Here is a 13193-nt window from a genome sequence, read left to right on the forward strand (position 1 = left end):
ATTCAACTTAAAACTGCACAAGGCAACTTTGGGGTTTTGAGATTTGAAATGACGGCCTTTTTGATTCACTTTCTGGAGGGTTTTGCGACGACAACCACCTTTTCACAGCCACTAAGTGGCAGAACTCACTCGCTGTGGCTGCTAACGATGAAGAGAACTGTGATGCTGAGAGGCAAACAAACACATATCTTGATAAAGTGAAGCCATTTGAATTGATACCAATCCATCCATTAGAGCTAGACCAATAAATCATCCAGGCTGATTCATCAGCTGGTATGAGCTTATTGCAGATATATCAGTATAACACACAGACCTACGCCCAGCCACCGAACATTTACGCTCAAACCATGACTGCCTCTCTGGCTTATCCAACACTGCCAACTACACATTCACTTAAATACTGCACCATATACAATCTCACACACCCATCCACTTATACTACAGCTCTTACTGTTCATACTGACCTATAGGGTAGTTATATTTATTCCCGTCTATGTTGCACATACTGGATCTATAGTTTATACCCCTACTTATATCTTGCCATAGCTTTTATTCTGTATATGTTTACTCTTAGCACACCTTGTACTAATGGTACGTGTCCATACAGTCATGTGAAAAAATTAAGACACCCATGCTAAAGTTGACTAAAAAGAGGAATACAAAAATCATCTTTTGGAAATTGATCTTAATGCCTTAATTAAAAAAATGAGGAAAAATCCAATCTTTAAGGACACCAATTTTCTTTGTGAATGAATAATGTATCGTAAATAAATAAATGTTTTTCCTTAAAATACAGGGGGCATAAGTCAGTACACCCCTATGTTAAATTCCAATAGAGGCAGGCAGATTTTTATTTTTAAAGGCCAGTTATTTCATGGATCCAGGATACTATGTATCCTGATAAAGTTCCCTTGGGCTTTGGAATTAAAATAGCCCCCCCCCACATCATCACATCACACCCTTCACCATACCTAGAGATTGGCATGGTTTTATTTCAGTTAGCCTAATAGCTGGTTTGATTTGCATTGAGAGATGATTTTATGGAAAGTACCCCATGCCAATCTCTAGATATGGTGAAGGGTATGTGATGATGTGGGGGGACTATTTTAATTCCAAAGGCCAAGGGAACTTTATCAGGATGCATAGTATCCTGGATCCATGAAATAACTGGCCTTTAAAAATAAAAATCTGCCTGCCTCTATGGGAATTTAACATAGGGGTGTACTTACTTATGCCCCCTGTATTTAAGGAAGAACATTTATTTATTTACGATACATTATTCATTCACAAAGAAAATTGGTGTCCTTAAAGACTGGATTTTTCCTAATTATTTTAATTAAGGCATTAAGCTCGATTTCCAAAAGATGATTTTTTTTATTTCTCTTTTTAGTCAACTTTAGCATGGGTGTCCTAATTTTTTCACGACTGTATAAGCGTTTTTTGTTGGCAGGGATCGCCCTGCTTCCCAGCATTGGATGCTTGGCGGGCTTGCCACCAGCAGTTATCAGTTTCTCTTCAACGACCACTGACGCCTTCCTACGACCCTGATGGCTGCACCTGATTGGACGAACGCTTCATGTGGGGCTGTCTGCTCCCGGATTTCAAAACAGATCAACATTGCAACATTGAATATAGTTCACCGAAATGTGTTTCTGAAAACATTTTCATGCAAGAAATAAGCCCTGCAGTTGCTGAATCAGTCTTCATTTCTGATAGAAAAACGGTCAGTTTAAAAGATTTTTGTGAGTTTTCAAGAGACGGCGGGTCGAGCTGGATGCCCCTGATTTGCATATAGAAGCTCGGACTTTATAACTTTATGCAAATAAGGAGCCAGCAACTCAACGCCCCGCTTCTCAAAAGTCGCCACGACACTACCAGAATGCATTGCCTGGCTGCTTATATAGACAATGAATGCGAAGTGTGGAAATGATGCTTGCCAGTATACACGTACCATTACAGTACACTTTCTGCACTATTTTTATTTGTACTTACCTGCCCTGCTTACTCTGTTCAACTGTATATAGTATCTTACCTTATTCATACCAAAAGTGAATGCACAATGCAGATGCTGATTGGTGTTGAGTTGTTTGATTTGATTGCCATTCAGTGGGGAGTGGCAGTGGTGTCTTCCATATACAGTGAAATCACATGCATATCCCTCCATTTGATCAAATTAAATATGAATATGATAGTGTGTAGTTCTATGAGCACATTGCTAAATAACTTGAAACTTACAAACTAATTTTAAAAGGTCACTTAAACAGCAGGCTACATATACTGAGCTCACACATACAGAATACACAGTTGCTCAATAAATGTCATTTGGAACCACTTAAGTGTAAAGTTACCTAGTTACCTAAATGACCATTTTCACCTGAGTGTTACCTGTAGGAACTGTGTTTGCTGCTGGGCCAGTGGAGCCTGCCCTGGCTGCATGGCTATGACCTGTAATTGCTGCTGTACCTGCTGCTCCTGTGGCTGCTGCTGCTGCTGCTGCTGCTGCTGCGGTGGCTGCTGGGAAATGCTGATGGTCTGGGTCTGACCCTGCTGAGGAGCGAAGGCCGTCACAACTTGGCCCATAAACATGGTTGTGGGGACCATGACTGCACCACATGCCATCTGTCCTGTCACTAGCTTGGTGAGCAGCTGAGGACTGGCAGGAAACCTGTCAGACAGGAAGTGGGCAAACGTCAGGTAGAGGCAGAGCCCGTCTACGGAGAGACTGTTCACTCCATTGACATATATAAACTGGACCAACAGAGCCCGTTGCTCTGGACGGAGACCAGTGAAGGATATTAGAAGCACTTTTCCGGTGCTGGCTGAGCGTTACTGCGCAGCCTCCAACTGAGAGAGATGACGTAGATGTGACGTGAGCAACCTGTCTGAAAGTTGTAAGTCTTCTCATCATTCAAATCATTCCCAATCTTACAGAGATGGAGAGCGTAGGTACGGTATATGTTAGGAGATAATATGGGCACAGGCTAATTATTGCTAACTAAAATGCTAGTTAACATTAGTAATTAAACCTAAACAGCTAATGTAAGTCGAAACTGCCTGCGAGCTTCTCCTGTACTATACGGTAATTCCTCTACTATGCGACAGTAAGTCGCTTGGTTATGACACAATCATATTTTTACAAAAACGTCTGCTATGGAGCCGTAACGTGAGGTACAAGGTAATGGAGTCTTTTATACATTGTTGTGTTTCTCTGTGTGTCTTTAAACGCTTCAGATGTAAAGTTATTCGCTGTCAAAGTGACGTCAAAATGAATGGCAGTCAATGGAATGCTAACGGGAGGTGATCGCTTTGTAGCATCAAAATGGCGCCATAGGAGGTTCGAGTTCTGAAGCGATTGATTGTAGTTTTTGCAAGTTCAACATGATTACAGGTCGAAAGTTTGAGTCGCTGTTGCCCATAACACGCTAGCATTCTGCTAATGAATGCCGATTGGTCAGTGAAGGACTGATTACGACCGGAGATCCCGCTTGATGGCATCCAAAGCGGAACCAAGTTACTACGGCCAGAGATAAAGCAGTATCTCTGGCCCTACAATGTGTATCACGTCATTGACATTTTAAAAAGGCTTTTTAGAACAAAAAAACGACTTTAAAAAAAATCTAACACCCAGCAGTATGTATTGTCTTTGGCTCCCCTTTCGAATGCAACATTCAAATGACTATACTATATTACATACCTTATCTGAGCTGAACGATCCTGTGCAAATGTAGCCACAGCAGCAGCGTTTGGTCCAGTATTCTGAGCCAGGGTAGTGGCAATCTGGACCATGTTAGCAGGGTTTTGCTGAGGGATCATCATTGTGTTGTAGAGAGACGCGGGCAGTGGATTCTGTTGAGGCTGTAGAGTGAGGGACGGCCGCTGAGACTGAAATACACAGAACCAAAGTAAGTGACAAGATGTGGCTGTGTTGGATGTGTTTAATGAACAGCATGGGGAAAAGGAGAACTATTTGGTTTGTCAGACCTGTGAGAGTGCTGTGCTCTGTTCCCGCAAGAGAGTTTGTTGCTGGGGATGGGGCTGGGGCTGGACAGCATGTTGTTGCTGTATGCCGTTCTGTAGAGTCCCTGCAGACACCACCTGGCCCTGCATGCTGAGGGTTCCCCCCTGCTGCAAGGCGTTCCCCTGGGCCGTCTGAACAGAGCTGAGATTCAGTCCTCCGGCTCCTTTCGGCAAGAACATCTGAAACATAGAGCACAGATTAAAGCTATGACAGCAAAACATCAACCCAGACAGTAAATAAATACAACAATAAAAAAACATGGGCTGCATGATTGCCATACACTCCTGAGCAGCTCTTGCATCTCACCTGAAGGCTCTGTCCCTGAAGGATCTGTCCCTGCAGGCTCTGTCCTTGAAGGCTCTGTCCCTGAAGGCTCTGTCCCTGCAGGCTCTGTCCTTGAAGGCTCTGTCCGTGAAGGCTCTGTCCCTGCAGGCTCTGTCCTTGAAGGCTCTGTCCCTGCACTCTGTGCAGCTCGTCCTGGATCTGCCGCAGCTCATCCTGCTGCCGCTGAATGTTGGCCTCGATCATCCTGGTCCTATGCTCCAGCTGCTCTTTCAGGTTATGCATGACTTCTAGCTGGCTGGAGAACTGCACCATTGACTGTCAAAGAACAATGACATGGGGACACAGCAGGAAGTGAAATGGCAGCTGTCGAGGTAGTTCATATCTGAACATTAACATGTGGCGTAGCATCAGAGGAGCGATTCATTCTCAAGAGTGATTCAGTGGCACGTGCGAGGTCTAATGCTGACTAAAATCCAACTGAAACCGTGGTCTAGGTATAACTGGGGGTAGCCTGCCTGTATTCAATAAATGCCTCAGTGTAGGAAACTAAACCATTGATTGGCACACATGATCTTATTAGGCAGAGGAGAAAAGCTTCATCATCCTGCCACCTGCAAACATCTGACTTTTATATATACATTACATAAATATATATTTACCTTTAGGTTGCATCTATGAGCTAGTTACAGGGCACTATAAATGTACGTTCAGTTTTGAACTGTTTCCTAATAGTGCTGTGATGATAATACTGTTTGGTTTGTGCTCAACTAAAGATTAAACCATAAAATAAACTGTACAAATTCCGTATGCTAGTTTTTTCTATTTGGAGATACATAAAATAATCTATTAGAAGCTGCATTGATAAGAAGAATTTATGAATGAATTGTTCACATTCTTTTAATGCATGCTCCTATTTATCAGTGGAGCTCAAGAGACGATTCCACTTGTAAAACAAGTTTGCACTTTTTTTGCCGTTTGGTTTTATGAATCAAACCATGTGATGTTACATTCAAATTGTATTAAGAATACATCCAATAATGAGGATCCACTGACAGAATCAGCGAGATCTAAGGTGCACAAAAAGTTGGCTGTCTGGTAAACATAAAGTAGGCTTTAAAACAAATGAGATAAATATCTTACTTGGTCGCTGGTCTGAACTTGTTGCTGCTTTTGAGGCTGTTGCTGTTGTTGTTGTTGTTGTTGTTGTTGTTGTTGTTGTTGTTGTTGTTGCGGTTGTTGTTGTTGCGGTTGTTGCTGCTGCTGCTGCTGCTGCTGCTGTTGTTGTTGTTGTGAAACCATGGATGGTGCCATGTTCTGTATTGTATTTTGGGAGCTCATTGACTGCTGAGAATGAATACAGAACAACATTAGCAACAACATTAAAGAACAAATCCGGCGCAAAATGAACCTAGGGGTTGATAACACATGGGTACTGAGTCGACCGTTCTCTGGGATATGCTTTCATGCTAATCGAATGTGACCCGTTTTAGCGCAAACCGCTAATTAGCTTATAAAGCTAGTGGTCGGGGCACGGGTAAAGTAAAAAGAAATTGCTATTTGAGGGTCCCTACATGTAAACCGAAGCATTGAGAACTTGTAAGTGTACAGACAGTTTATTAAAAAGATAGTTTATAAAGACTGTACCGTTCATGTATACAGGCGGGCGACATCTTGGGAAACAGTCATGACCAGTCGAACAACGAATGCCGTGCAACGTGAGCTGAACTGTCACTTGAAATCTCCCATGGTCCGTGGTTTCCCAATGGTTCAATAGGAATTGTGTTTGTGAAATGTAATTACATGGAAATGCATGAATTATATCTGTTTATTAAAACATATGCACGGCGTTTGTCGTTCGACTGGTTGTGACTGTTTTCCGAAGATGGCGCCCGCCTGTATACATGAACAGTACTGTCATTATAAAATATCTTTTTAATAAACTGTCTGTACACTTATAAAGTTCTCAATGCTTCGGTTTACATGTAGGGACCATGTGGTGCTATTTTGAGCCTTGTTAGTGGTATAGAAATAGCAATTTCTTTTTTACTTTACCAGTGCCCCAACAACTAGCGTTATAAGCTAATTAGCGGTTTCCGATGAAACTGGTCACATTTGATTAGCATGAAAACATATCCCAGAGAACGGTCGACCTCGGTGCACATGTGTTACTAACCCCTAGGTTCATTTTGCGCCGGATTTGTCCTTTAACAAACAGAAAAGGATGAAGAACAGGTCAGAATACAGCCAGTCTAATCTCTTTATCCCTTATTAAAGCCCTTTTCCACCTGACTCTGTTCTTGTCCCTTCACTGACCTGGCTGCTGATAGATGATCTTCGTTGTGATGTCATCTCCACAGCAGAGACAGACTGCCGACCTGGTGTACTCCTGTCTCCCTGAAGCTTCATCTGAGACGCTGAGAGGGAAATATAAACATGATAAAAAATAAAACAATAAGATGACCACCTAATATAAAATAGTGTCAGTGACAGAGATTGTTGAGGGTGCTTACAAGCTGGGTCAGACACAGCTGTGTGCGAGGATTTGCGTGAGCTGCGAGACGAGGCCGAGGGTGTCCGGCTGTGGTTGAAGCGCTCTAGAGCCTCTTTCAGGCTGGACGTGTTGAGCTGGGACTCAGAGCCTGAATCCTGGGACTGCTGTGAGGCAAGAGAGAAAGTCAGCTCTGAGTCTCCATGCAAAAGGCATCGTCATAGATGACTGATGTTGAACAGAAGTCTCACCTTGTCTGCTGTGAGCTCAGGTTGTAATTCTTCAATTCCAAGCTCTCTGCGCTGTTCTGCTCTTACTTCAGCATAACTGTGGAGCAAAGACAGTGAATAAACTACACATATATATATATGTGTTGCATTGCGATTCAAGTGAAAGAAGTGGGACAAAGATGATGCGTTTTTCCACTAAATTATCTCCATGTACCTGACAACAGTGTGCGTGCAGACAATAAACTCTGGTCTGGAGTTCCACTGGTGGTAGGTGATGTAGTAGTGGGTCTGAAGCCAAATCCACTGCTGCCCTTTTGTGAGGAATCTGTAGTAGCAGGATTTTCCTTTGCCATATTGCATTACTACAAACACACAAGAGAGGGCGCTCACAGATATTCACTATTTGAAAGTTCAAAAAGAAGCCGACACTCTAGATGAACTCACTTTAATGATGTCCGAGAAAGATGTACTCACAGTGTTCGTGGCATTTGGCCAATGTCTCCAGGTCATCTACATGGTAGTAGTCATATCCTGATGTACCCAGCACCTCAAACGGGAGGTAACCTATAATGGGTGGAGCTCTGGACAAACAAAGAAAATGTTATTGAGATGAGTCATTGGAAGACCTCAGCACACCTTATTCTGCTGTTAAAGTACACTAATGCTAATTATCATAAACCTTTACAGTAGTAGGAAAGAAAAGTGTGTTTTTCCCCAAAGGGCTCACAGCAAGGTTGCTTTCTCACCTGTAGTTCAGTTCATTTGGTCCAAAAAAAACAAGAAGTTACATGCTGCCTTTGCCATGCCGCTTCATGTTCACACTGGTTTATTACAACCAAACCAAGACGGGTGAACATGAAGGCACATACACTGACAGGTAAGTCTTTGATATGACAGTTTTGTGTGATGTCATCATGCATCATCAGGACCCATGTGGGAAAATCTAATTCTGGTGTCTGACAGCCATTATGCTGCACTTAACTGTGTCTTTATGTGTTTATTAATCTCCGCTGGAATCAAAAAGTGCTCACAAAGAAATAACTGATTATCATCATTATAAGTCAAGATTGCGACTGGATCTCGAGTAGCATTAATAGATACAAACAGATTAAAAAAAGGTCAAAATACCAGGCATTTTTATGATACTACTATGGGGATAGTTACTGTGTCAATACATTTCACTCACTTTGTATTGGGGAACTGCTACAATACATAGGACACAAGCTCAACACAGACGCATAACATCGCCTATAGGAACGGGAGAGGGCTTCTTTTACATTTCACAATCAGCAGTGCATTTATTATTAGCTTTGAAATTCCTGCTAATGTCATACATCTACTTTTACACAGTCCTGCGGTAGCGGACAGAAACCCGACTTCTCAGGTGGTCTCAGAGTTTGACTGAATTTGAACTGAACAAACAGGACAGGTGTGAAAGCATCCTGAATAAATGATCCATTGGTAAAGAGTTACTATACAAAAACATATAACACAAACAGCAGAGCACATTGGCTAGAAGACACCGTAAAAAAGGAAGAAAAATAAACTGTACCTGTGGTCCAAGAAGAGAAATTTCCACTCTAAACTATGTCTGGAGGTGAATTCCTCATTAGGCTCCTCTACAGTGCACATCTCCTGAGAGGGATAGGGTGGAAGTGTAGAATGTATTTAGACAGTATCTACATTTATCTAAAAATAAATGCACGTACTACAGTAAATACTAACTTATCTGAGCCAATGTTGAGCTGAACATGCAGGAAATAAGGTAAGTTTGAAGAGTCAAATTTTAGTGTTCAGGCTCTCTTCAAAAGGCAGTGTTCATTGTTAGAGCCCGACCAATAAAGGATTTTTAAGGCCAATATCAATACAAATGTTTGGTGATTTAAAAATCTGATATTCCAATATATCGGCCGATATACATTTTAAATAGATATCAAGAAACGTGTAACAAAACAAACAGATTTTCCTAACATTATTACATTACATTATCGTTATTTATGAGTCCTCACTAAAATAATATGATAATAAAAGTTTAAAAATTAACTTTTTTGTTTTAACAGAACAGAGGAACATCAAAATATATTAAAGTTCTGATAAATAAAATGTATAAAAATACAAACTTAAGATATGAAAATTAAAGTCCTTTGAACAAAAACACAATAACAAAAAAATCCAAGTGTTGCCAACAGGACGTTGTAGAGCGCCCTCTGGTGGACAAACTATACAACGCCAACACTCAGAACATAACCATTGAAGGGTGTTTCGTCCTTTTTTATTAAATTTTTTTAATATTCATTTATCGGCCATTATAAATGGCGATACCGAATGATGAAAATGCCTAATATCGGCCCGCCGATATATCGGTCGGGCTCTGTTCATTGTACACCAGCACTACTTAGCCTCACGAGTCTTAATGAAGTTTCTGCTTCTCTTTCATTCAAGTTCTGCTGTCTCAGTTTCAGTTCCACCGTCTTGTGTATTATTCCATAATTATGATCGTTTGATTCCAAACTCAATGTCACTTTAGTTCCAACAGTAATAGTAAAAGTAAAATCAACAGTAGCTTTTTAACTCAGCTGGAATAAAGATACATAGATAGTGTTTTTAAACCAAAGAAAAGAGACAACAGGGCACCACACAAAATGGTTGACAGGAGCCCAAATATGTTTGCCTGGGGTGACTGGGCAAGCGTTACTGCTGAGCTCTGTCCTAATTTTAACTACCTTTTTTCAAACCTTGAGGCACAGATCGAATGTGTGTCAACAGGATAAAAGGAGAAGTAAGAAGTGGAAGAACGGCTAATGATTTTTACCTTGATAAACTGTGGTTTGGCAAGCCTCACAGTTGCTATAAGACACACTCTGTCTTCAAAGGCAGAGTGAAGCGATCGCTGGATCACTCCCTCAAAACCATTTCGGGTACAGTTAGGCACTGGTGATGAATAAAACAAAGAAAAGCTTAGGCTTTACGGCCAGGAAAACTCAACTTGAGGCTCAGACAATTAGTGGCGTGTAGCTCACCATTATTCAGGGACTTGAAGTTTCCAATGAACTTGACATATTCGTACACGGGGGGCTCGTTGGGGTCAATTGTCCCTCGGAGCATGTGGCAACAGAACTCAAGCTGATTTTTAGCTGGGAAAAAAATGAAAAAGTAAGAATTGAAGTCATTACTATACCTGTAAGATAATATAATAGCATAGTAAGACAAATTGAAATGGTGCAAATAAAAAATTCCACTTACTTTTCAGATATTCAGGCGTCGGTGTCTCTCCTTCCATGATATGAGAGGACAGAGCCTTGTACACATCTGAATGCTCACCCATAGGCAGGAAGTTCAACAAGTTCTGATCCACAAGATCAGACTGAAACATATGCAATATGTTTCAAACTAATGCATCTTTGAGCATGTGTAGCTCTAAACACTTAGCTTGTAAAACTGTATCAAACAGGTGGCACTGTTGACATTTGCTTTGTTATATAGACTTGAAATATTCTAAAACTCCAATACTGACTCTATATTATTATTCATTCACATTATACTCACAGGTAAGTGTTCTAGTAGGGACGTCACACTCTCAGAAGCGTAGATTATGTTCCCATCAGTCATGATTGCAAGAAAAAATCCATCTAACGCCTTACGGAAATAAAATGTACTTTTTTAATTCATTAATACTCTTGCATGTAAATAAAAACAAAAAAAGACATGCAAAGACAACTCACCTCCAACATCAGCTGAGTGAACTCTTCATTACTAAGAAAAGGAGGCTTCCAGTCTTGCCTGATCTCAGTTGACTCTGACTGAGCAGCAATTTCTGATGAAGGAGACATGAAACGTGTCAACAAAACAGGTTCAGTGTGTGACCCACAACTCTCTGGATCAGACAGATTTCTGTCCGTCCTCACCCTTGTGTTTGTGCAGAAAGTCGATGCTCTTCTGCAAGATAGTGGACTTGTCCATCTTCCGGGTGTTGCCCGGCAACATGGTGCCCAGCTCCTTGATGAGGACATTGAACTGGTCTCTGCGTTTCTTCTCAGACTTGTTACGGGACACACTGTCGGATTAGACACGATAAGAATAAGAACCCGTTTTGTCTTCATTATATACAGTAGTTTGGGGATTGGTTACAATGCTGCATTATTGTGAGGCAGGTAAGATAGCTGTGTCTCTGCATGTGGAACTTTAATAATCACACAGATGTACAATCAAGTCTCATGAAAACTAAAAATTGTAATATCATGGAGGATGTTTTAAATAACATTGAATGTCTTTTGATCTGAACACAAATCACATGGATCATACCGTTTAGCTTTATCCTTTTCATCTTCTTCCATTAACCCATCAAAGATACTGCTGTCATCCCTGCAGAGCAAACATGCCGACAGTTGAAGAAGATCCTTTAAATTTATTATTCGTTCTCTAATAATCTTTTATGAACACTTTGAAAAGAGGCTCTGCTCATCTTACCATTTTTTTATTTATTTTGAGGTAAAAACAGGAAAGAATTAAACTGAACACAGAACTTGGACATTGTATTCCTCAGTCACTTATATCTAGTGCTGAGACAATTATAAGATTGATATCGAGATCGAAAATCAATCTATGGCACGGTGATAAACAATTGTTTTAAATCATTATCTAGTACAAAACATTACCGTAAATTAAATCCATGTTTTTTAATTGTTGGTCAGAGAAAAAAAAAGTGGTTTTGATGTTTTATAGACTACACAATTAATAGAAATTACTAAGAAAAACAAGCTAAATGCAGGTAACTCAAAACCTTTGTCTCACCGGTCAATGCTCGAGGTCATTTTGTATCCTGTTTAGGGTCGCAGTGTTGGAGAGGGGTCTTTTAATCGTGAGGTAGACATTTGGGGACGAACCTTTGAGGAAAAAAGAACCCCACGTGAAATAACTTTCAAACAGCTTCATCACCAAATTCAAGACCAATGGTAAAACTAAATCTCACCTTACTGACAGTACAGCCAGTCCTGTGAGAGGATGAAGAAGTTACTGCTGGATGAAGGCAGGGTGTGGCTGGACACACTGTGGTGATTGGGGCAGTGGAGCTCTGTGTCTTGGAGGACAGTCACTGAAAGTTTCCCCAATCAGTGGGTAGAAAGTTGAAAAGGGGTCTTCAATGAGCCGAGTTCTTCGTCTGCTTCGGGTGGGAGACTGGCACATGGCAGCAACATCTGAGTCTATAAGAGGGTAAAAAACACACATTGTCATTATTGAAATACAAACACAATCAATATGTCCGTAAGCTCGGCATGTGAAAGGTAGACTGCAGTGTATAAAAAGCAGTCTGGCCGGTCTAATATAGGAGACAGCATGGGACATCTTTTTTATGCCAATGTGTGCTCTCCTACTCCTACTCTCCGTCTCCAGATGGCCAGCTAACCCCTGATGCACCGTGACGGACCTTTGCTTTAACAGCCGAGCTAAACTTAAAGTGATGCAGCAGTCAGGCTGGGTTTTTGTAGCTGCATCCCAAAATGGCACACGTCACATCACGCCATCCAATAAATAAATGTAGCTAATGGCTGGCACAAAATAAAAACTTTAAGTGAAATTACAATTTGTCATGGAAATAGTTTGATATGATGTGGGACTAAGGGCTCAACAACAGTTGGTAGTAATCGAAAAGGGAGAGGGACCCACCAGCCATTAGCTGACGCTTTTATCCAAAGCAACTTCCAATTAAGTGCTTTCAAACCTGAAGGTGCAAACTCCAGACAACAAGTAGTAAGTGCAAGTACATTAGCTTTAAATAAGCAAAACTACAAAGAGCCATATACACACACACACACACACACACACACACACACACACACACACACACACACACACACACACACACACACACACACACACACACACACACACACACACACACACACACACACACACACACACACACACACACACACACACACACACACACACACACACACACACACACACAACAGGCCAAAAGTTTGAACACACCTTCTCATTCAATGTGTTTCTTTATTTTCATGACTATTTACATTGTAGATTCTCACTGAAGGCATCAAAACTATGAATGAACACATATGGAATTATGTACTTAACAAAAAAGTGTGAAATAAGTGAAAACATGTCTTATAATTTAAATTCTTCAAAGTAGCCACCCTTTGCTTTTTTTGAT

General features: G+C 41.0%; 1 protein-coding gene across 5 annotated transcripts in view; it reads right to left on the reverse strand.

Moving 5' to 3' along the window:
• The window catches only part of clocka (clock circadian regulator a), a 28167-nt gene that overhangs the window by 1181 nt on the left and 13793 nt on the right, over nucleotides 1-13193 (reverse strand). Inside the window, exons 2-21 of one of the 5 annotated variants that reach the window (XM_028587654.1) lie at nucleotides 11991-12222; nucleotides 11813-11904; nucleotides 11324-11383; nucleotides 10927-11075; nucleotides 10744-10835; nucleotides 10568-10657; nucleotides 10265-10385; nucleotides 10042-10155; nucleotides 9834-9952; nucleotides 8574-8656; nucleotides 7496-7602; nucleotides 7236-7383; nucleotides 7043-7118; nucleotides 6814-6955; nucleotides 6617-6717; nucleotides 5444-5644; nucleotides 4325-4618; nucleotides 3982-4197; nucleotides 3695-3882; nucleotides 2386-2665 (exon numbers count right to left, since the gene is read on the reverse strand). In XM_028587654.1, the coding sequence (XP_028443455.1) occupies nucleotides 2386-2665; nucleotides 3695-3882; nucleotides 3982-4197; nucleotides 4325-4618; nucleotides 5444-5644; nucleotides 6617-6717; nucleotides 6814-6955; nucleotides 7043-7118; nucleotides 7236-7383; nucleotides 7496-7602; nucleotides 8574-8656; nucleotides 9834-9952; nucleotides 10042-10155; nucleotides 10265-10385; nucleotides 10568-10657; nucleotides 10744-10835; nucleotides 10927-11075; nucleotides 11324-11383; nucleotides 11813-11832 (2601 nt within the window). In that variant the 5' untranslated portion in view covers nucleotides 11833-11904; nucleotides 11991-12222. Of the gene's footprint in view, nucleotides 1-2385; nucleotides 2666-3694; nucleotides 3883-3981; nucleotides 4198-4324; nucleotides 4619-5443; nucleotides 5648-6616; nucleotides 6718-6813; nucleotides 6959-7042; nucleotides 7119-7235; nucleotides 7384-7495; nucleotides 7603-8573; nucleotides 8657-9833; nucleotides 9953-10041; nucleotides 10156-10264; nucleotides 10386-10567; nucleotides 10658-10743; nucleotides 10836-10926; nucleotides 11076-11323; nucleotides 11384-11812; nucleotides 11905-11990; nucleotides 12223-13193 lie in introns of all 5 variants that reach the window. The other 4 variants (XM_028587653.1, XM_028587652.1, XM_028587655.1 and 1 more) reach the window with 4 other exon arrangements.

Source organism: Perca flavescens, chromosome 9 (genome assembly GCF_004354835.1).
Source record: "Perca flavescens isolate YP-PL-M2 chromosome 9, PFLA_1.0, whole genome shotgun sequence".
Taxonomy (NCBI): domain Eukaryota; kingdom Metazoa; phylum Chordata; class Actinopteri; order Perciformes; family Percidae; genus Perca; species Perca flavescens.